Source organism: Myotis yumanensis, unplaced genomic scaffold (genome assembly GCF_028538775.1).
Source record: "Myotis yumanensis isolate MYYU_CA2020_CCGP unplaced genomic scaffold, mMyoYum1.0.hap1 SCAF_1, whole genome shotgun sequence".
Taxonomy (NCBI): Eukaryota; Metazoa; Chordata; class Mammalia; order Chiroptera; family Vespertilionidae; genus Myotis; species Myotis yumanensis.
This window is the reverse complement of record NW_027223752.1, coordinates 90,570,776-90,593,865: the sequence shown is the minus strand read 5'-3', so window position 1 is coordinate 90,593,865 and position 23,090 is coordinate 90,570,776. Positions and strand designations below refer to the sequence as shown.

Sequence of the window (23,090 nt, the reverse complement as noted above, 5' to 3'; positions counted from 1 at the left end):
TTTGGGTTTTATTGGAGGCTTGCTTCATGAATTAGGTGTGATTAAATTATTAGCCATTGGTGATTGAACTCAGTCTCCGGCTCCTCTTCTCTCCCCAGAGGTCTAGAGGGTGAAGTGGAAGTTCTAACCTTCTAATTATGGTTAGTTCTATTCATAACCAACCCCCATCCTTAGATTACCTAGGGGCTTTCCAAAAGTCTCCTCATAAAAACAACTCTGGTTATGAAAAACAAAAGGCACCTTTATTGTTATTATATAGGAAATTCCAAAGGTTTTAGGAGATCAGTTCTTGGAACAGAGGCGAAGACCAAATATATATATTTCTTATTGTCCTATATAATAAAAGCCTAATATGCTAATCAACCAAACGGTGGAACGACTGGTCACTGTGATGCACACTGACCACCAGGGGGCAGACACTCAACACAGGAGCTGCCCTCAGCCCTCAGGCCCCAGGCTAGCCAAGGTGGGTGCCAGCGGGGGGCCTCCTGATTGCCCTGCCAGTCGCCCTACAGAGTGAAGCGACTGGCAGTGGCTGGGCGAGCGGGAGGCAGGGCCAGCCAGTGAGTGGGCTGGCGCTGCCCCCTTCCTACCCACCCCCCCCCCCCCCCCCATTGCTCTGCAGGAAGCGACCGGCTGTGGTAGTCGCCCCCACAGATCGGCCCTGATCGCCGGCCAGGCCTATGGACTCTACCCATGCATGAATATCGTGCATCAGGCCTCTAGTAAATAATAATATCACAGCTATTATCAAGATCTTTTGGAAATAATGCCTTAAATAGGTTACATTTGAATTTTTCAAATAAAGTTTTATAATTGCATCATCATGGCTTCAATCCTATAGTCAGCGATAAAACTACTTGATTCAATTAAAATATATTTCTAATCTTATTTAATAGAAAATTAAGACATTTTGTAGAAAGTAAATATAGATGAAAATAAAAATCATCTAGTCCCTGCCTTCTGGAAACAATCACTGTTATTTGATACACTAGAGGCCCAGTGCAGGGATTCGTGCACCAGTGAGGTCCCTTGGCATGGCCTGCAGGGATCCAGGGAGGAGCCGTTCCTGCTCATCCCAGCCCCAGTAATCCCTTTCAGCTGAGCAACGCTCCCACGGTGGGAGCACACTGACCACCAAGAGGCAGCTCCTGCATTGAGCATCTGCCCCCTGGTAGTAAGTGCGCATCATAGTGAACAGCCAAGCGGTCACTTAGGCTTTTATATCTATAGATACCATTTGAGGTGTATGTTCTCTCTTTTTAAACAAAAAGGGATTATGTCTTTTCCAGACAGCTCGTTTCTCTCAATACATTGTGAAACATTTTCACATTGTTCTGTGGGTTTCTACTATTTGAAATGGCTGCCAAATATGCCACTATTTGACTATATGATCATTGTTTAATAAATTCTCCATTTTGGTTATTTAAGTTACAGTTTTTGTTTTATTAAATATATTTTTATTCATTTCAGAGAGGAAGGGAGAGGGAGAGAGAGATGAAAACATCAATGATGAGAGAGAATCATTGACTGACTGCCTCCTGCATGCCCCTCACAGGGGATCGAGCCCACTACCTGGGCATGTGCCCTTGACCTGAATCGAACCCGGGACCTTTCAGTCCATAGGCCGATGCTCTAGCCACTGAGCCAAACTAGCTAGGGCTAAGTTACAGTTTTTATTAACATAAACATGGTTATGAATGAGCATCTTTGAACCATATTATTGTGTATTTCCTTAGGGTAAATTCCTAACAGAGTAATTGCTGAATTGCACTCCCATCATTGTTTTGGAATACCCTTTACACGGATCCTTGATCACATTGCCTGTTCTTTTTCTTATTTTATTGTTGTTGTTGTTGTTGTTGTTGTTTTATTTATTTTTTAATATATATTTTATTGATTTTTTACAGAGAGGAAGGGAGAGGGACAGAGAGTCAGAAACATCAATGGGAGAGAAACATCGATCAGCCGCCTCCTGCACATCCCTTACTGGGGATGTGCCCACAACCAAGGTACATGCCCTTGACCGGAATCGAACCCGGGACCCTTCAGTCCACAGGCCGATGCTCTGTCCACTGAGCCACACCAGCCAGGGCTGTTGTTGTTGTTATTTTTTTTTAATTGATTACTGGGAATGGGAGAGAGAGACAGAAACATTAATGATGAGAGAGAATCATCAGTGGACTGCCTCCTGCACATCCCTCACTGGAGATGGAGCCCGCAGCCCTGACTTGATCCATGACCTCCTGGTTCAGGGGTCAGTGCTCAACCATTGAACAACACTGGACAGGCATTATTTTTTTAATCCTTGCTTGAGGAGTGAGAATTTTTTTCCCATTCATTTTTAGAGAGTGGAAGGGAGAGGGTATGGGGAGAGAGACAGAGCCGGGGGGTGGGGGGAGAGAAACATAAATGTGAGAGAGAGAAATAATTAATTGGTTGCTTTCTGTACATTCCCCTATTGAGGATGGAATCTGCAATCTGGGTATGTGTCCTAACTGGGAATCAGACCCACCACCTTTGGGTGTACACGATGATGTTCCGGCCAACTGAGTCACACCAGACAGGGCATGCCTGTTTTTAAAAAATTACTCTTGTTGACCAGCCATTGTTGCTCAGTGGTTGAGAGTTGCCCTCTGAATTAGAAGATCGTGATTCAGTTCCTGGTCAGGTCCCTGGCTTGCTCCCCAGTGTGGGGCATGCAGAAGGCAGCTGATCAATGATTCTTTCTCATCATTAATGTTTCTATTTCTCTTCCTCTCCTTCTCTGAAATCAGTAAAAAAGTATGTTTAAAAAAATTACTGTTATTAATTTCAAATACAAGAAAATGTATATAAAGATATTTTAAGTATTATTTTATGTATCTCATTATAATGTTTTCTTTCTTTCTGAAAATGTGGCCTCTCCTATTCCAAGCTAAGAATTGGTTCTGATGTATGGTTTTAGGAAAAACATTACATTTCTCTTTTTTACTTTATCTTTTAAATGTGTAGGTAGCAAATGAAGATGATTATTATTATTTCCAAGTATTGTACATTTATTGAAAAGCTATTTTCCACTTCAGTTTTTCTCACGGAGAAAAACTGTTTCTTAATGTGTTAAAGTCACGCTTTAATTCATTATTATTTGAAGGTTAAGAAGGTTGTGGGTATGCTAATGGGAGAGAATATTAAAGAGTTAGGGCTCCTTGTTGCCTTTTAAAAATTGTTAGATGATTAAAATTTCCTTTTCTACATTCCTAAAACTAGAGGACTATAAAAGTGCTGCTATGAAGGCTCACAGTAATATCTGTCTTATAAAATAATTTCTGTATATATAAATGTTTACTTTTTACACTTTGAGGACCATAATTTGATTCTGTGATGGTCAAATCTATGAAATTTATGGAGCTTTTTAAAACATTCTTATACTCTGATAAAAAAAGGGTAGATGAGTTAAAAAAATCTGACTTCAGTGAATTGTAACACACACACACACATATATATATATATAAAGTTAGATGATTTTCCTTTAAAAATGAACTAAAAGTGGAAATGATTTATTATGTAATTATGTATACTGCTATCTCATCATGTTTATGAGAACCACTGCCTAAATTGTAGGGGTAACATATGTGTTAGGGGTAATATATTTCATCAAATTTAAGATGCCATTGTTATAAGAGACACCATTATTTTATGTCACTAAGGGAAAAAGTGTTGCCAGTTTAGCTGTGACTTGCCATTGCTTGTAACATGCATTCTGATTTCAGAATATTAAAGTGCTAAAAACTCTGTATCTTAGAAACTAGTTGAATATAGTATCAGGCCTCTTCTAGTCATTCAGTGAAAGGTATTGAATTTTTAGTTTTATATAATTATTAGGCTTAAAATATATTTGGTTCAGAGGTCTGCAGATGTACATATCTACTAAATAATTATAAATTCTCTTTTGTATTTTCTTTCAGAATATAGTGTATAATCCTTAAGTAGTAATTGTCATTAAGTAACTTGCCAGGTCACATAGCTAAGATCTCTCTGATTGACTTACCTGTTCTTTTCCCTCATAAGATCTTTTATAGTTCATATTAATATATTCATTTGTATACTTTTTAAATGTCTGTTTCCCCTGTAGTTCCAGGGGGCTCAAATCTTGTCTATTCTGTTTACAACAGTAGTCATGTACTACTTAACTGGGATACATTCTGAGAAATGCATTATTAAGCATTTCATCCTTGTACAATCATGACAGAGTGTACTTACACAAAATTAGATGGTCTATAGCAGTGATGGCGAACCTATGACACGCGTGTCAGAGGTGACACGCGAACTCATTTTTTTGGTTGATTTTTCTTTGTTAAATGGCATTTAAATATATAAAATAAATATCAAAAATATAAATATTTGTTTTACTATGGTTGCAAATATCAAAAAATTTCTATATGTGACATGGCACCAGAGTTAAGTTAGGGTTTTTCAAAATGCTGACACGCTGAGCTCAAAAGGTTTGCCATCACTGGTCTATAGCCTCTTAAACACCTAGGCTGTATGGTATATCCTATTGCTCCAGGGTACAAACCTGTACAGATGTTACTGTACTGAATACTGTAGGCAGTTGTAACACAATGAAAAATATTTGTGTATCTAAACATGAAAATGTATAGTAAAAATATGGTACAAATGATTTTTAAAATGGTACACTTGCATAGAGCACTTGAATGGAACTTGCAGGACTATTAATTGTTCTGGCTGAGTCATTGAGTGAGTGGTGAGTGAATGCGTGAATGTAAAGGCCTATGACATTATTTACGCTATTGTATACTTTATAAACACTGTACACTTAGGTTATACTGAATTCATAAAACACGAGTTAAATCGAGCACAAGAGAAAATGATCAATCAAGAGATGTGTTAAACATGAGATGTATGAGGCTGCTGCTGGTGTAACATGGCACAGTGTTTTACTGCAAACTTTTTTTTTGTAAGTAGAAAGATTACACTCTACAATAATAATAAAAAGCATATGGTGAGTATATACATAAACCAGTCACATACTCATTTATTTTCATTATGAAGCATTATGTACTATCCCTAATTGTATGTGTCATATTGGCAATGCAGTAGACTTGTTTATACCAGCATCACCACAAACACATGAGTACTGCATTGTGCTATGACACGGCAGTTGAGATAGGCATATTTCAGTTCCATTATAATCTTTTTAAAAAATATATATTTTTATTGATTTCAGAGAGGAATGGAGAGGGAGAGAGAGACAGAAATATCAATGATGAGAGAGAGTCATTGATCGGCTACCTCCTGCACGCCTTACACTGGAGATCGAGCCTGCAACCTGGGCATGTGCCCTGACTAGGAGTCAAACCATGACCTCCTGGTTCATAGGTCAATGCTCAACCATTGAGCCACAGTGTCTGGGCTCCATTATAATCTTAATGGAACCACCATTGAATATGTGGTCTGTCGTTGACCGAAACATTATGCAGCACTTGACTGTATAGCTATAGAAGTTATTTATTTATTTTATTTATATATATATATATATATCACAGAGAGAAAGAGTATACATGTGTAAGCGACAACATGAGCATGTAAGTGAACAGGCTATGTTCCTTCCAAAGTCTAGCATCTGGAAATATCTTTGGGATGGCCCAGTACATTTACAACTGGAAATGAAGGCATGAACATCTTTATGTGTATTTTTTTAAAAAGCTCCAAATAAAACTCATTACAACTGTTTCAATGACTAAAGCCATAAAAACCGCCCACCCCAATCCCAACCACCAAGAAACATTATTCACGTACTATATGAAAAATTATATCATTATTATAGACAAAATAAAAATCTGTCATCAGAAAATATTGAATTAACTATGTGGCTCATAACTGTATATATATCTCGTGCTTAACACAATTCTTGACCCATTGTAGGTACTCTGTAGATATTTGTTGACATGTTGTGCTAACTGTGACTTATGCAGAGATTGATAATATGATTGTTATATTTTATCATAGTCCATATTGTTGACCTTTTATATTATGGTTTTGTAGATTTGGATTTAGTTTATGATCATTCTTTATCCCATGTTGATTTTTTGTTAGGCTTTGTTAATTGTGTTGAGAGTAAGGTTATTGGTTTTGTTTTCTAGATTTTCTTGATAGCTGCCGTGCCAGTACCCTGTTAGCTGAGCTAGATGATGATGAGGACTTGCCTGAGCCAGATGAGGAAGATGATGAAAATGAAGATGACAATCAGGAGGACCAGGAATACGAGGAGGTTATGGTAGAGAGAGTCCCCTATTCTCTTAACTAAGATAAAATATTAATAATTGAAACGAATGGAGGAAAAGCAAAGTCCTGGTTAAACTTTGAAGCAAGGAAATGTGGTACCAGTACGAAAAATGTGGTTAATTATGAAAAATGCTGTTAATATGAGCATTTATGATTCTCTTCTAAAAGGCAGTTGTAACACAATGACAAATATTTGTGTATCTATACAAGTTGGTTATTTATATTTGAAAAATACTACAATATCACATATTTTAACAGATTTAAAACACTAATCGTAAAGAATACAATTTTCATGGTTCATCTGCAATATTTATACATAGAATTTTTTAGTGTCTACTGTTTTTTGTTTTTTTAAATTCTTTATTGTTTAAAGTATTACATATGTCTCTTTTTTCCCCCATTGACCTCTCTCCGGCCACTCCCACCCCCCAGCACATGTCCTCACCCCCCTAGTATCTGTGTCCATTAACCATGCCTGTATGCATGCATACAAGTCCTTTGGTTGATCTCTTACCCCCCTACCCTTACCCCAGGGTCTACTGTTTTGAAAGCAGTATCTGTTCTCATCAGTCCTTATACAGAGCTATGAAGTATAGGCATAGAAGAAGTAATTTACCCTAATTAACCGTTTGAGTCCCAGGAGGTATTGAAAAAACACTGTCGAAGAATCCCAAACAGCGCAACCGCGCTTTCTCTAAATGAGTACGAAAAGACCCAAACAGCGTGATAGCGCTTGTTTTATTTTATGTCGAGAAATACCAAGCGATCGAGAAATACCAAGCAGCGCAATTGCGCTGCTTGGGACTCAAAAGGAGCTGTGTGATGTACTTGCGTCAGTAAATTTGAGCGCGCGACTTCGACAATCGGTAACGCACCGTCAGTTGTCCACAATGTTCGAAATGTGCTGGGTTTTCTCGACATAAAATCTCAGCAGCGCGATTGCGCTGCTTGGGACTCAAACGGTTAATAAGAGTTAGGTGGAAAAAGTGTTGCCAGTTTAGCTGTGACTTGCCATTGCAGTATGATCCAGAATCCCAGTGTTTAACCACTGTGATAGTCTTTGAATTGAACTCTTGACTGGAAATACTCTTTATTTAAATGTATATATTTTTTTATTTTTTAAAAATGAAATGTTACTAGATTTTGAAAAGCTTCATAAGTTGTGGTGTTTGGGTTTTTTGTTGTGTTTTTGGTTACTCTTCACCCAAAGATATTTTTTTCATTGATTTTTAGAGAGAGTGTAAGGGAGAAAATGTGGGGAGGAGGGAGAGAGAGAGAGACACATCGATGTGAGAGATACATAGATTGGTTGCCTCCCACATGCATCCCAACAGGGCCGGGAAGCAAACCTGCAACCCAGGTACATGCTCTGACCTGGAATTTGAACCTGAGACCCTTTGGTGTATGGGATGATGCTCTAACCACAACGCAACACTGGCCAGGGTATAAGTTGAGTTTTAATGGGGTGAAGAACTCAAATGCTTTTAGTATATGTTGCTTGGGAAACAGTATGCCAGCATATTTCTTGTGGCGTTAATATATGATGCATGATGAATTTAAAACATTCATTTTATAACTTTTATGAAGATGGCTAATGAATATGAAGTTTTTAATGACAGTTTTGGTAATATGGGTTGATAGTTTCAAGTCAAGGCTGAATAAGGATATATATGGGTCATAATTAGATGTCTCTACATATTTTTAAAAATCAGATTCTGAGACGTCCATCCCTGCAGCGACGAGCCGGCTCTCGCTCTGATGTAACGCACCATGCTGTCACTTCACAGCTACCACAGGTTCCTGCTGGAGGTGGGAGCCGACCTATTGGGGAGCAGGTAATATCTTCATGTTTATCATCCCCATGATGTATTTTTTCCCCTTTCACAGTAAAGGATCAACCAAAATGTCTAGAAAAATATACAGGGAAAGGAGAGAGAGTTAAAAAATGGAATTAACAAAAAGAAACTTCCCGGGGGAGGATGGGAGAGGGCTAAAAGAGGTTAATGGGGAGGAAAAGGAGGACCTATGTAATACTTTCAACAATAAAGTTCCAAATAGAGTCCAGATTGCTCTGATATAATGCATATAGGGGCTTGTTACCTGAAACTCTCTTACCCTTCTCCTTTATTTAAACATATACTAAAATAGTTAATAGCTATTATTTAAGACTTAGTTTTCATAGTAGTAGTAGAGGTAGTAATATTAGTCTGTTAACTAACATTTACCGATTATTAATTGAGTGCTAGACATTTTCAGTCCTTTCAACAACCGTTTGACAGTTACTTTTAGTCCTAATCTTCAGAGGATGATTTTAAAGGTCACACATAGAAGTGTTAGATCCAGGATGAAAACTCAGACATTCTGGCTCTAGAGCTGTCAAATGTCAGTTTGATTTGTTTTATAAAAGTTAATTTCGATTATATGTTCAAAATATAAGGGGCTATGTGTGTGTGCAACTACATACATAATTATTATTAAAATTATTACAACAGACATTTACAACATTTACAGTTCATTGATCTCTCTTTTGTTGATACTAAAAGTGAAGGAGAAGAGAAGTGTTCATTAAATAGCTTTTATTATGGAAAATTTAAAATATGCAGGAAATCTAATAGTATGACGATGCCCCAAAGACCCATCATTTGACTTCAACAGTTATCAATGCTTTGTCAAAATGTTTGATTTGCCCCATAGTAATTTAAAGCAACTCCCAAGCATTATAGTATTTTTTACCTAATTCAATATGTACTACAATTTACATTTTTTAATAAAGCACCTATTTAAAAATAAATATAGGTTCACTGGAAGATGCACAGATAGTTTAGAGAGGTGTTATGTGCACTTTACCCAATTAGAGTACAACTTGAAAACCAAGAAATTGACATTGGTACAATGTATGTATATGGTTCATTGTCATTTCATCTCATGTAAATTTCTGTAACCACCACTTATGCAACTTACTTTTGATAAACTTAAATTGTTAAGAACTGTATGTACTACCTATATATGTCTGTGTAGGCTCATTTTGTGCTTAAGAAATATGGCTAACTAAGGAGTGTAATAGCTATAGAGAAGAACTTAAACATATACCTTATTTTATTTTTAATTTAATTGATTTCAGAGAGGAAGGGAGAGGGAGAGAGAGATAGAAACCTCATTGATGAGAGAGAATCATTGATCGGCTGCTTCCTGCATGCCCCCCACTGGGGATCGAGCCCGTAACCCAAACATGTGCCCTTGGCTGGAATCGAACTGGGGACCCTTCAGTCCGCAGGCCAACACTCTATCTGCAGAGCCAAACCAGCTAGGGCCATATACCTTACTTTATAGATAGCACATCACTTTGGCAATACTGAAGTTTTATAATATTTGTGAATTTTGTTTTTATTTACTTATTTTTTAAAATACATTTTTATTGATTTTTTAGAGAGAGGAAGGGAGAGGAATAGAAAGATAGAAACATTGATGAGAGAGAAACATCAATTGGCTACCTCCTGCATGCCCCTTACTGGGTATCGAGCCTGCAACCTAGAAAAGTGCCCTGTTTGAGAATCAAACCGTGACCTCCTGTTCTGGTTCATGGGCTGATGTTCAACCACTGAGCCATACTGACCAGGCAGAAATTTTATTTTTATAGGAAGAAGAAGAGTATGAAACTAAAGGAGGACGCCGGAGGACATGGGATGATGATTATGTGCTAAAGCGGCAGTTTTCTGCTTTGGTTCCTGCTTTTGATCCTAGACCGGGTCGTACTAATGTCCAACAGACAACTGATCTAGAAATTCCACCTCCAGGTACGGTATATTTTAGTTTTTGTGAGTTAATTTTTAATAATAACAAAGTAATTATACACAATTAGAAAATTAATATACAGGTTAAAAATAATAGTTTTCAAGAAAAAACTGTATATCAGCCACAAGTCCTTAAAAAATAGATTTTTTAAAAGGAAAAGATACAGTCTTTTTAAAACACTGTTTTGTACTTATGTAATTTTAAAAGCAAGGCTTCATTTAAAGATGGATACTTTGTATTTTATCTTGTAATGGATCAAAATTGCTAAGGATTATTCCTTTTCATTTTTTTCTTTGAAAAGCTATATCGAGGTTTCAGTTAGATCCTCCGGAGTCAGTCAGCCTCAGTGGCAACTTTATTTCTTGCAACTCTATTTTGCATGTGGTAGATACACTAATGGCCCCCCAAAGATTGTATAGATCCTAACCTCCAGAATCTGAGAAGATGTTACCCTAATGTGACGAGAGAGATTTTGCAGATATGATTAAATAAAGATTTTGAAATGGGGAGACTATCCTGGATTATCTGGTTGAGACCAGTGTCCTAATAAGAGGGAGTCAGGAGGTTCAGAGTCAGAAGGGGATTTGACTAAAGATACAGTGGGATGTCATACAGTGAATATAATACTTTATCGTTAGATAATACCTTATCTAATGATATGAGGAAATGATTCCTGTCCTAGTAAAAAAGAGAATACACCACCAAATACACTATTTGTGCTTGTGTGTGTGTGTGTCCATCCTCACAACCCACTCATTCAGTATAAGCAAAAGGTTATTAGCCAAAGTATGTGGTTTTTCTCTGGATGTAGAAATATCAATAATTTTAGTTTTTTTATTTATAAAAGTAAAATGTCTTTAAAATATTCATATAGTTAACATATATTTCCTAATAAAAATGAGAGATTCGTTTCATATGCGTAAGTTTTACTCTGTATTCTCTGTCTTTAAGTAACCTATTATTCCTATTTGAAAAAAAAAGAAAATGTTGAGGCCAGTAGAGCCTTTAGTAACTGATATTGTTAGTCAATATATATGGCAGAAGGGTTTAGATTTCACATAGCCTTGTCTCCTAGTGCAGAGTCTTAGTGTACTGTAATTGATTTTCATGTCTTTTCATATTTTTAGGAACACCTCATTCAGAACTCTTGGAAGAAGTAGAATGTACTCCATCACCTCGATTAGCCCTCACTTTGAAAGTAACAGGTCTTGGAACAACTCGAGAGGTTGAATTACCCCTCACCAATTTTAGATCAACCATCTTTTACTATGTACAAAAATTGCTTCAATTATCCTGTAATGGCAATGTGAAATCAGATAAACTTAGGCGTATTTGGGAGCCAACATACACGTAAGAGATTTTAATTTAATTTTTTAGGTATATATTTTCTTAATATATAAGCCAAGAAGCATTGTATTTCTATGTTTGGACTATAGGAACAGAAAAGATTTGGTTTTGGTCTGTTGATTTACAGGAACATATAAGATCATTTTTGATTCCTGATGTAGAAAGGTTAAGGTTCACAACTGAAAGGAACTTTAGAAATAATCAAAACTAGTGCCTTATGTAATAACTAGAGGCCCAGTGCACGAAATTTGTGCATGGATAGGGTCCCTAGTGGCTGCTGGCTGCCAGCCGGGGCCTTCCTTCATTCCGTGCCACCCCCTTATGGTCAGCTTATGTCATAGTGAGTGATCGAACTCCCAGTCGGTCCAACTCCCAAGGGGACACTTTACGTACTAGGCTTTTATATATATAGAATAGATTGTTGACCTCTAACTGGGATTGTGTATGAAATAATAAATATTTGTTATTTGTTATTTGTTTTGCGGTCTGTGAGTTAAGTTTACCACCTATCTTTGTTCATTCATTCATTCAACAAACGATTATCAATGAACTTGGGCCAGTGTGTTTAACAACATTTTAGTACCTCAGTTTCCTAATCTTATAAAGTGAGAGTGCTTGCGAGGAATCAATGAATTAATATATGTAAAGTGTTTCAGTAATCTGTGATGTAGAAAATACTCAGTATTACCTATAATAGTAATTTATTATTTATATTAAAACATTTTATACTATATCATTAATATATACATATTTTATGTTATATTACTACATATTTGTATTATATAAGTAATAAGTAATTATATAATTCTTATTTGACTTTACTTTGATTGGTAAATTTTTCTGTTGTTCTCTTAACATTGATAATCTTATCTAATGTCCAATAAAGTAATCTAGGTCCTTTGAGTTAGAATAGAAGGTCGTCATGCCAAATTCCGACCCCTTCCCCCACATTTAATTTTTATCTCAAGTGCATTACATGTTACTTCATATTTTTAAATATTCCAGGTTTATTATATGTTTTCTCTGCAATAATGCTAAATTTATAAACCATAACTCTTTTTCAAGGAATATGATTTCTGTTACTTTCACTATTTAACAAATTAACATTTTTTTCTCATAAGTTCTCCCTGAGTTCAATGTTTAATGTAAGCATATGGCAGCATTCATATATTTTCTGAAAAACTCAAGTCTTACTGGAAATAACCACAAATCATTTGATGTATGAATTAACTTGAATAATATCTTCATGTTTAGAATCATGTACAGAGAAATGAAGGATTCTGACAAGGAAAAGGAAAAGGAAAAAATGGTAAGTTACTTTTAGAAAATGGGTCTTATTGGCTATTTAAAGAAAAAGAAAACTAACACTGTTCAACTGAACATTTGAGGGAAAATTAGTAACATGGAATCCTTTAAATTAGGTTAAATGCATGATCTTAAAGTTAACTTCGATAATGCATGTGAAATAGCATAGACTTTATAATCAGGAAAGGCCAACATTTGGTTTTTCCTATTGTAGGGTTGTTGGTCTATAGAGCATGTGGAACAGTACCTTGGCACTGATGAATTACCAAAGAATGACTTGATAACCTACCTGCAGAAGAATGCAGATGCTGCTTTCCTGCGCCACTGGAAATTAACTGGCACTAATAAAAGTATTAGGAAAAACAGAAATTGTTCTCAGCTCATAGCTGCATATAAGGTATATATTGGCATCAAAACACTGTTTGGGTTGGGAATGGCTTTGTGCTTTGTTTTGCAACTTTTAAGGATTCTTAAGGAAGGGAGGTTTATTGGAACATACTAAAAAAAAGGAAGCTGGATTAACAATATGACAATGCTAAAATTTCAAATATGGTTTATGATATTGTAATCTAAGTGTGTAGTTTTAACTGGCTTTATAGTAGTTTTATTTTATTTGGGAATTTAATGGTTTAGAACACATTACTTTTCTATTTTAGTAACACTGGTTTTATTTATAAAGAAGGCAATTCTTTGAAAAATTCTAGACTTTTCAAAGTAATACTAATGGGATGATATATTGCTTTTCTTAAAAATATGATTAATAGCTAATTTTGCTAATTGTTTCCTCAGGATTTTTGTGAGCATGGAACAAAGTCTGGCTTAAACCCGGGGGCCATTTCTACTCTTCAAAGTAGTGATATTCTTAATTTGACAAAAGAACAACCTCAGGCCAAAGCAGGGAATGGACAGAACTCTTGTGGAGTAGAAGATGTCCTTCAGCTGCTGCGTATTCTGTATATAGTTGCAAGTGACCCTTATTCAAGAATATCCCAAGAAGGTTTGTAAGAGCCTTGTTTTATTTCTGTGGCATTTTTAAAAGCAAGTCTGTTTATATTTTATTGACTTTATTAATTTTATTGATTTTACAGAGGGTGATGAGCAGCCTCAGTTTACTTTCCCACCAGATGAATTCACTAGCAAAAAAATCACAACAAAAATTTTGCAGCAGATTGAGGTAATAATAACAGATAGCTATTAAACTCTTCAATCTGTCACCATTGGACTTTCAAAGTATTGCCTCTTATTCCTTTACTAGACTTCCTACCATCTCTCCCTTCCCTCTGATCCAATAGTTTGGGTTACATGCTCTATTGCATTAATTTCTTTAATTACACATAAGAATTGACTCCTGCCCAGTTGGTATGGTTCAGTGGTTGAGCGTTCACCTATGAAAGGAGAGATCACTGGTTCGTTTCCTGGTCAGGGCACATTGCCCGGGTTGCGGGCACCATCCCCAGTAGGGGGCATGCAGGAGGCAGGTGATTGATGTTTCCCTCTCACCTGTGTTTCTATCTCTATTTCGCGCCCTTCCTCTCCAAAATAAATAAAAAACATATTTAAGAAAAATTGACTTCCTTTTGTCTTTTTAAACAATTACCTTAAGATATTGTTTTTTGTTAATTTGCAGGAACCATTGGCATTGGCAAGTGGGGCTCTGCCAGATTGGTGTGAACAATTAACCAGCAAGTGTCCTTTTCTAATACCATTTGACACTAGACAACTTTATTTTACATGTACTGCATTTGGTGCGTCAAGGTAAGAAGTGTATCCTTTTATATTTTCAGAATATTTTTTTAATGTTAAGTAAGCTCAGAATGTACTAATATACTTTATATCAAGACTAATGAAGGGAATATATTATCTTGTTTTTTTTCTTAAAAGAGTTGTCAACATTTAAATGTTACTGTGTTTCTAGTTGGATATATACTATCTTGGAGTGGTATGAATTGATCTCTTGGAATAGTGTGGGTTGGGAATACCGTCATCCCTTGGTATCCATGGGAGATTGGTTCCAGGACCCCTGGGGAAACTAAAATCCATGGGTGCTCGTCTCTTAGCACTCTGTATCTGTGGGTTCTGCATCTGTGGATACAGAGGGCCAACCATAATATGTTCTGTCAGGTAGCATTTACTGTACAGTTCTTAAGTAGCGTATATAATTATTAGTTGCTGAAATTCCCAGAAATACAAAATTAAATGCTTGCAAATAGCTTTGGTAGCATTGGAATATATTTACCTTCTGGCCATCTAATATAATACATATTTTACTTAAATATTTTTGTTTTTCTCTCTCCCTGTGCTAGTTTCATGAGGGTAGGAAGTTGTAACTGTCTTATTCAAAGTGGATGTAAAAAGTCATAATTTCAAATGAAGTTATTTGTTTTCCTAATAAGTTAAATTGTATCATTTTATACCATTTACAAAGCATTTGTACACACAGAACTACAGACCTAGTGCGATAAATGGCATTATTTATGATTTCTGTTTTATAGATGAGGAAATTGATTCTCCAAAGTACTTACCTGAGTTGCCTGTGATTGCCAAAAAAGTCATAACACATGACAGTGGATCTTTCATCTTATTCTTAGCTTAAGATTCTTTCTCCCACCCTAGATGGGTTTGCCGTGCATTAAAAAGAAAATGTTTTGCAATCAGACTACCATTTTTTTAAAATAAGAGTTTATTAGAGTGCATTTGAGTTAAACAGAGTAATATGATTTCTGTTCACACTTGGAAGCAAGGTCTCAACGGACTGATAGTTAGGAAATGTTTGTTTGTAGTTTTATGTACTGGTTTAGTTGTACATTCAGCTGTTGCTGTATGTTGCAGTTACACAGATTTTTTTCTATTTCAGAGCAATAGTGTGGTTACAAAACCGACGTGAAGCCACTGTGGAAAGAACAAGGACCACAAGTAGTGTAAGGCGAGATGATCCTGGAGAGTTTCGAGTTGGTCGTCTCAAGCATGAGAGAGTAAAAGTTCCACGTGGTGAATCGCTGATGGAATGGGCTGAGAACGTTATGCAAATACATGCAGACCGGAAATCAGTTCTTGAGGTAACAGAACCAGCCAGTCTGTTCTGGTTGGATAGAATTAAAGAGGAATTTCTCTCTCCTTTCTCCAAAGGCCTCCTCTGGCAGAGCATCCTTCATAAGAGGATGTCAGCTCACCTTAGGGGTCAGGATCTTGTGATTTAACAAGCAATAGAGATCTTCACTCTTGAGATGGGGAGGTGCTTCATCTATTTATTAACAAAACCTGGACCAAATAATAGTACTTGCAAAGGATTCTTTTTTATACCTAAATGTTACCTTTATATTAAGCTATGCTATTAGATAGATATCTCTATTTCTGGAGCACATTGTTTTATAATATTGTTTTATTTTATGAGGGATAATGGAAGAAATATCTCTCCTGTCAGCAGATTTGCTGGTTTATCTTTTGGATCACAGACTGATCACAGCAAATATATCTCTAGAAAATATGTAAGGCTTATACTTTCTATCATTATATTCCTCTAACCTTATTTATTTAGTTTTACTTTGCACTGTGTGTTTTTGAAGGCTGCCTTAAAGCATTTTTGAACAGGTAGAGTATGGATAAAACCTTTAAAGTGATTGCCTAAAGTCAGAAATAAGTGGAAAAGTTTAGGTTTTGGTGTTAGATAGACACATACAAATCTGTATACCATCATTTCCTCGAGCAAATGATTTACTAGTAATCTCTTTATCTGAAATTTGGATTCCTTCGTTGTAAAAAGGAGATGATATAGTAGTCCACCCATATCCAAGGTTTCACTTTCCATGGTTTCAGTTACCCTCGGTCAATAGCAGTCCGACATTAACAAATGGAAAATTTCAGAAATAAACAGTTTATAACTTAAATTGCCCTCATTCTGAACTTGATGCAATATTATGCTGTCTGTGAATTATCCCGTTGTTTGGTGTATCCATGCTGTATAGGCTACCTGTCTGTTAGTCACTTAGAAACTGTCTCTTGAGAGAGACACATTCACATAACTTTTATTATAGTATATTGTTTTATTACTGTTTAATCTCTTATTGTGCTTACAAATTAAACTTTTCATAGGTAAGTTATATAGAGAAAAAAGTATAGTATATATAGAGTTTGGTACTATTCATGGTTTTAGGCACCCACTGGGGATCTTGGAACATACTCCCCCAGGAATAGAGAGAAATTACTGCAATCTATTTTGTAGGGTTGTTGAGAGAAGTAAATTTATGAATGCTCACCATAGTATTTAAATGTAATAGTGTACAATAAACATGAAAAAAACTGCCTTGTTGCTTATATTATACTGCTGCTATAAAACAGGTATATTACTGGATTGGAAATGACTAATTTTGGCAAGAATGGGATCATTTAAGCTCACTTCTCCCTATTTTTTTGGTTCATATTTTAGGTTGAATTTTTAGGAGAAGAAGGAACTGGCTTGGGACCCACATTAGAGTTTTATGCTCTGGTGGCAGCAGAATTCCAGAGAACTGACTTGGGAACTTGGCTCTGTGATGATAACTTTCCAGATGATGAATCTCGCCAGGTAAGATTTATTTCATTTTTTGATTTGATTTGTGATTTTGCTTTTAAAAAGTGTTAACAAATGCTGGGTTTTTAAATCTTAATTTATCCTATATATAATAAAGCGGTAATATGCAAATTGACCCTCACACCCTCACAAGATGGCTGCCTATGACCAGACCGGTAGGGGGTTAGTGAGAGATGACCAAACGAATGAACAGCAGGCTGTGTGGGGCGACCAGGCTGGAGGGGGGGCTGTGAGGGTCGACCAGGCCGGCCGGGGTCAGTTGGAAACGACCAGGCCAGTGGGGGGGGAGGTTGGCAGTGACCAGGCCGGCAGAGGGGAGGCAGTTGGGGGTGACCAGGCCGGCGCGGGGGGGGGGGGGGGGGGGGGGCAGTTGGGGGTGACCAGGCCAGTGTGGCGGGGGAGGGGGCAGTTAGGGGTGACCAGGCAGACCAGCAGGTGAGCGATTAGGAGCCAGCGGTCCAGGATTGTGAGGGGGATGTCTGGGATTGGAGAGGGTGCAGGCTGGGCTGAAGGGACACTCCCCCCCCCCCCCCCCCCCCCCCCCCCCGCACGAATTTCATGCACCAGTCCTTTAGTTATTCAATAATCTTGCTATTACTAAATGTTTTTAAAGGATAATATTTAGTCACAAAAAATAATTTAATAAAATGTATATATACTTTTAGATAGCTAAATTGAAGATGTTTACTATTTATAAATCTTTAATTTTATTTACATTTCTCCCTCTAAAAAATTAGGTTGATCTTGGAGGTGGGTTGAAACCTCCTGGATACTATGTGCAGAGATCATGTGGACTGTTCACGGCACCATTTCCACAAGATAGTGATGAACTTGAAAGGATCACAAAACTCTTTCATTTCCTTGGAATTTTCTTGGCCAAATGCATTCAAGACAACAGACTTGTGGACTTACCTATTTCCAAACCTTTCTTTAAACTTATGTGTATGGGTGACATTAAAAGCAATATCAGTAAACTCATTTATGAGTCACGAGGTGATCGAGACTTACATTGTACTGAGAGTCAGTCTGAAGCTTCTACAGAAGAAGGTCATGATTCACTCTCTGTAGGAAGCTTTGAAGAGGATTCAAAATCAGAGTTTATTCTGGATCCTCCCAAACCCAAACCTCCAGCTTGGTTTAATGGAATTTTAACTTGGGAAGACTTTGAACTAGTAAACCCACACAGAGCCAGATTTTTAAAAGAAATTAAAGACCTTGCTATCAAGAGGCGCCAGATTTTAAGCAACAAAGTTCTTTCGGAAGATGAGAAGAACACAAAATTACAGGAATTAGTGCTGAAAAATCCATCCGGATCTGGGCCTCCACTTAGTATAGAGGATTTAGGGTAAGCTTTATATAAACATTCTTCAACCTAAGTTCTAAAGCTTTTGTTTTTTTTTTTTGTCCCCACTAATTTGCAATATATGAGTAAGCCTGTTAAGAACAATAATATGCTATAGGAAATATTGATTATTGATTTGAACCTTCGATTTGCTATATCAATAGACCTCTGAAAGATTATCTGATTTGTCAAATGTGATAAATGTATGTATCTTCTGTGAAAAAAGTCCAAAGCCAAAAATATTTTGACAAATTTATTAGCTAATTAATAAATAGCCTACTTGGCAAAGCTCAAAGTAGCTTGCTTTGTGAGTAAGCCTTATCCCCAGTGGCTGCATTAACTAACTCACATGCTGCAGGTCTTTTGATAAAATTCTATTATTTTATATCTATACTGATAAAAGGATAATATGCTAATTAGACCAGATAGACCAGACGTCTTCCGGACATTCTTCTGGACAAAGCAGCAGCTCCTGCGAGGGCCGAGGAGGGCCGGCAGCCACCGTGGCTGTGAGGGCCGGCAGTGGTAGCAGCAGCTGGGTGATGGGGGTGGTGCCTTCCCCTTATTGGCCCGGTTGCTTCCCGCAGAGGGAAGCCATCAGTAGGACATCCCCTGAGGGCTCATGGACTGTGAGAGGGGTCAGGCCCGGCTGAGGGACCCCTGCCCCCAGTGCACGAATTCTCGTGCACTGGACCTCTAGTATATATATAATTATTCTAGCCTTGGTATATTTTACTATGATTTTGGGTTGACTACAAGGCTTGCTTTTCCTCCCTCCCTTCCTCCCTCCCTTATATTCAGGGTTTAATGGTGGGTGGCACAGCATGAATAACATCAGTGAAGCAATAGTTCCTTCCTGCAAAAGAACAATTAAAAAATCTTATAAACATGTCATAGTTCACTGCAAAAATGTTTAGTTCATTCATTTTGTGCCATATGGGGAAAATGAAATATGGAAAGGTGGTGGTTTTATGCAGTCTTTTCAAAGCCAGGTTTGGGAACAGGTTTGTCCTAATAGTTTTTGTGTACAGGGTTTGCATTTATGAGTGCTATATACTTAATATCTAAGCTAAGTACAGTGACGTTGCTTGAGAAGTTGGGGTTCAGAGTTTTGGCAGCGGTGTTATAAAAATTAAATACCAGCGGTAGACACGTGTTAATTTAATCCTTATTTGTCCTTCCAGTTTAAATTTCCAGTTTTGCCCTTCCTCAAGAATATATGGTTTTACAGCTGTGGATCTCAAGCCAAGTGGTGAAGATGAGGTAAAAATTTTGCTTTTGATACTTTTTTAAAATCCAGCTGAGGATATGTTTTTACTTATTTTTTTTCAAACACGTTTTTATTGATTTCAGAGAGGAAGGGAGAGTGAGAGAGAGAGAGAAACATCAATGATGAAAGAGAATCATTCATTGTTCAGTTGCCTACTGCACGCCCTACACGGGATCAGCCTGCAACTGGGCATGTGCCCTAACCTGGACTCAAACCATTACCCCCAGGTTCATAGATCGACACTCAACCACTGAGCAACACTGGCTGGGCGTATTTATTTATTTTAGAGAGAAAGGAAGGGAGAGGGAGAGATAGAAATATCGATGAGGAGAAACATCAGTTGGCTGCCTTCTGCACACTCCCTGCTGTGTATTGAGTCTGCAACCTGGTCATATGCCTTAATTGGGAATCGAACCGGCAACCTGGTACATGGGTTGACACTCAACAGCTGAATCCCACAGGCCAGGCTTGATACAGTTTTAAGTTCAGAATCATCCTTTTACTGAAGCCAGTTGTACTAGGCGCTACTGAAATTTTCCTAGATATTAACTATAATGTTGGCAAATTTTCCTTTGCAGATGGTAACAATGGATAATGCAGAAGAATATGTGGATTTGATATTTGACTTTTGTATGCATACGGGTATTCAGAAGCAGATGGAAGCCTTTAGAGGTAATTTTTAAGTCTCTAGCTTAATCCCTCTCCTTTTACTTTGAGAGAGTTGAAATTAAGGCATGTCTGTGGTCAGGAATTGCTGGTAATCTGCAGATATGACCTCTAGTTTTTGTCTTCCAGATAGTTAGGTCCTGCACAGGACCTAGAACAGGTTGGAACATTTGCAAGATGTAGTATACCCTCAGCTTGCTCCTTCTGAGTAATGGGGACCCACCATTGCTCCATTTCTTCATTTGTTAGTGACCATAAGGTTGCATTCTTTCCACATTATATGGACCAGGATGAATTAAACCATGTTAGAATTAAATTCTTCTGGTTGAAGATTAAAGCAAAATATATATAGACTGTTTTCAAAACTTACTGGTTTTGAAAATGGGAATATAGTTTTGGTTGTCTTGTATGACACAATGGAAAATTTTTAGAATTTGGTTACTGACCATAGTGACTGAATATTCTCTCTGTTCACATTATTAATTAAGGAGAGATTTTTATATTTTAATCCTAACACAGTTTTGACAAGCTATCTTAATTTATATATATTTTCAAACATTTATTTATAATTTGATTTGAAATTTGGTATTTTAAAATTATAATTTAGAAACTGAATTGTGCATTTTGTTTGTTTGCTTTGTACATAATGTAGATGGATTTAATAAAGTTTTTCCAATGGAGAAATTAAGTTCCTTCAGCCATGAAGAAGTCCAAATGATTCTTTGTGGAAACCAGTCGCCATCCTGGGCAGCAGAGGATATTATCAATTATACTGAGCCTAAGTTGGGTTATACACGTGATAGGTATGTGTTGGTTGTTTTCTAAAATAAAAGTATTTATGTTCCCAAATCATGTGGTAGATGATCTCTAAAGAACTTTGACTCTGAATTATATTTATAAAGTAAGTGAGAAAAGCAGTTAAGACTCACCATTACCAAGATGCATATCCATTAATGAGTTTACACAAAAACACAGTTGAGTCTTGCCTAATGTTAAAATTCCTTTTCTCACCCTGTTTTAATTGTTCATTATTTTAAAAATTGGGTAAAATGTAAACCTTTAGGCTTTATTGTTTTTATATTAACTTTTATTTTCAAATAATTTCAGACTTATAGAATAGTTGAAAGAATTCCCCACTTGTCTTTAAGATTTTTCTGTATTTCTTTATATTCTGCTTCACACACACACACACACACACACACACACACACACGCGCGCGCGCGCATAGTAAACCTGTGTATATGTATAGACACACAGGTGCACTATTTTTTCTGAACCATTGGAGAATATGTTGCATATATCATGTCTCTTCACTCCTTAATACTTTAGTGTACATTTCCTGAGAATATGGATATTCTCCCATGAATGCAGTTAGCTAGCAAATTCATGGTACTGCTATACTATTAACTGATCTATCATCCATATTTGAGTAATGTACTCAATAGCACTCCATCAGCCCTGTACCTCCTGTACCAGGAAATTGCATTTTGTTGTGATAGGTTTTTAATCTAGAACAGTTCCTCAACTAATTTTTTTCATATCACTGACATTTTGAAGACTGCAAAGTCTTATAGTACTTTTTAAAAAAACTTCCAAACTAATGTAAATGAGAGAATATTATGAATTTTTTAAAACTAAATGACATTGCTTACCTAACATTTTTAAAGTAAACGTTTTATTGAAGTGTTAACAGAAGTGCACAAATTGCATGTATTGCCTGGAAAATTTTCACAAAATAAACACAATTCTAGAAATGGCACCCAGAATAAGAAACAATTCCAGAAATCCCTTCTCTATCATATTCTTCTCTAGTCATTCAATCACTATTCCTGTTGATTTATTTTGCTTGCTTTTGAACTTTAATAAATGAAATCATGCAGATATATACTCTTTAAGGTATGTCTTCTTTTTGTTTAACATTATGATCATGAAATTCATCCATGTTTTGGTCTACTATAGTGGTAGTTTATTTCAGTGTAATAAGAATGGATTATTTCAGATCCACTTTGATAATTTAGGCATATTTGGATAAGTTCTGCAAGTGTATTTTGAGCTTTTCTGATTGCTGACTTTATTATATGTTTGATTCCTATACTCCATCATTGTTTCAGTTTTTACTGAGTCCAAGAGAGTCTTGAAGGATATTTTTAAAGTAGTTTGTGTCATTTCATCTCATACTTACCTAAGAGTTTCTGGTCAGTGCTGTTTTGTGGATATTGTTTTGGGGGGTTATTGCTGGCTTACAAAGTAGTGATAGTGTTTTTCATTTCAATCAGCTTTCAAATTAGTTTATACTTTTCTCCCTTTAGCCCTGGTTTCCTGAGGTTTGTGAGGGTGTTATGTGGCATGTCTTCAGATGAAAGGAAAGCATTCCTGCAGTTTACCACTGGTTGCTCAACTCTGCCCCCAGGTGGACTGGCTAACCTGCATCCCAGACTCACGGTCGTACGCAAGGTACAAACTCTAGTTAATGGGGAATCCAGTTAATTATTTAAGGATTGAAAGAAAAATAT

At 36.7% G+C, this 23,090-nt stretch overlaps 2 protein-coding genes across 7 annotated transcripts in view; one reads left to right on the top strand and one right to left on the bottom strand.

Annotated features, from left to right (window-relative positions):
- The window catches only part of HECTD1 (HECT domain E3 ubiquitin protein ligase 1), a 97,819-nt gene that overhangs the window by 73,723 nt on the left and 1,006 nt on the right, over window positions 1-23,090 (top strand). For 3 of the 5 annotated variants that reach the window (XM_070427473.1, XM_070427456.1, XM_070427438.1), the window contains 16 exons: window positions 6,147-6,280; window positions 8,001-8,123; window positions 9,926-10,082; window positions 11,208-11,430; window positions 12,682-12,736; window positions 12,947-13,129; window positions 13,522-13,729; window positions 13,821-13,906; window positions 14,360-14,487; window positions 15,587-15,788; window positions 17,156-17,293; window positions 18,037-18,644; window positions 19,826-19,904; window positions 20,490-20,583; window positions 21,230-21,380; window positions 22,887-23,031. In XM_070427473.1, the coding sequence (XP_070283574.1) occupies window positions 6,147-6,280; window positions 8,001-8,123; window positions 9,926-10,082; window positions 11,208-11,430; window positions 12,682-12,736; window positions 12,947-13,129; window positions 13,522-13,729; window positions 13,821-13,906; window positions 14,360-14,487; window positions 15,587-15,788; window positions 17,156-17,293; window positions 18,037-18,644; window positions 19,826-19,904; window positions 20,490-20,583; window positions 21,230-21,380; window positions 22,887-23,031 (2,714 nt within the window). The remainder of the gene's footprint in view (window positions 1-6,146; window positions 6,281-8,000; window positions 8,124-9,925; window positions 10,083-11,207; window positions 11,431-12,681; window positions 12,737-12,946; window positions 13,130-13,521; window positions 13,730-13,820; window positions 13,907-14,359; window positions 14,488-15,586; window positions 15,789-17,155; window positions 17,294-18,036; window positions 18,645-19,825; window positions 19,905-20,489; window positions 20,584-21,229; window positions 21,381-22,886; window positions 23,032-23,090) is intronic. The other 2 variants (XM_070427447.1, XM_070427464.1) reach the window with 2 other exon arrangements.
- AP4S1 (adaptor related protein complex 4 subunit sigma 1) overlaps window positions 18,941-23,090 on the bottom strand; it is a 56,245-nt gene continuing 52,095 nt past the window's right edge. For both annotated transcript variants that reach the window (XR_011472938.1, XM_070427539.1), the window contains one exon: window positions 18,941-19,497. The gene's annotated coding sequence lies outside the window, so the exon portion shown is untranslated. The remainder of the gene's footprint in view (window positions 19,498-23,090) is intronic.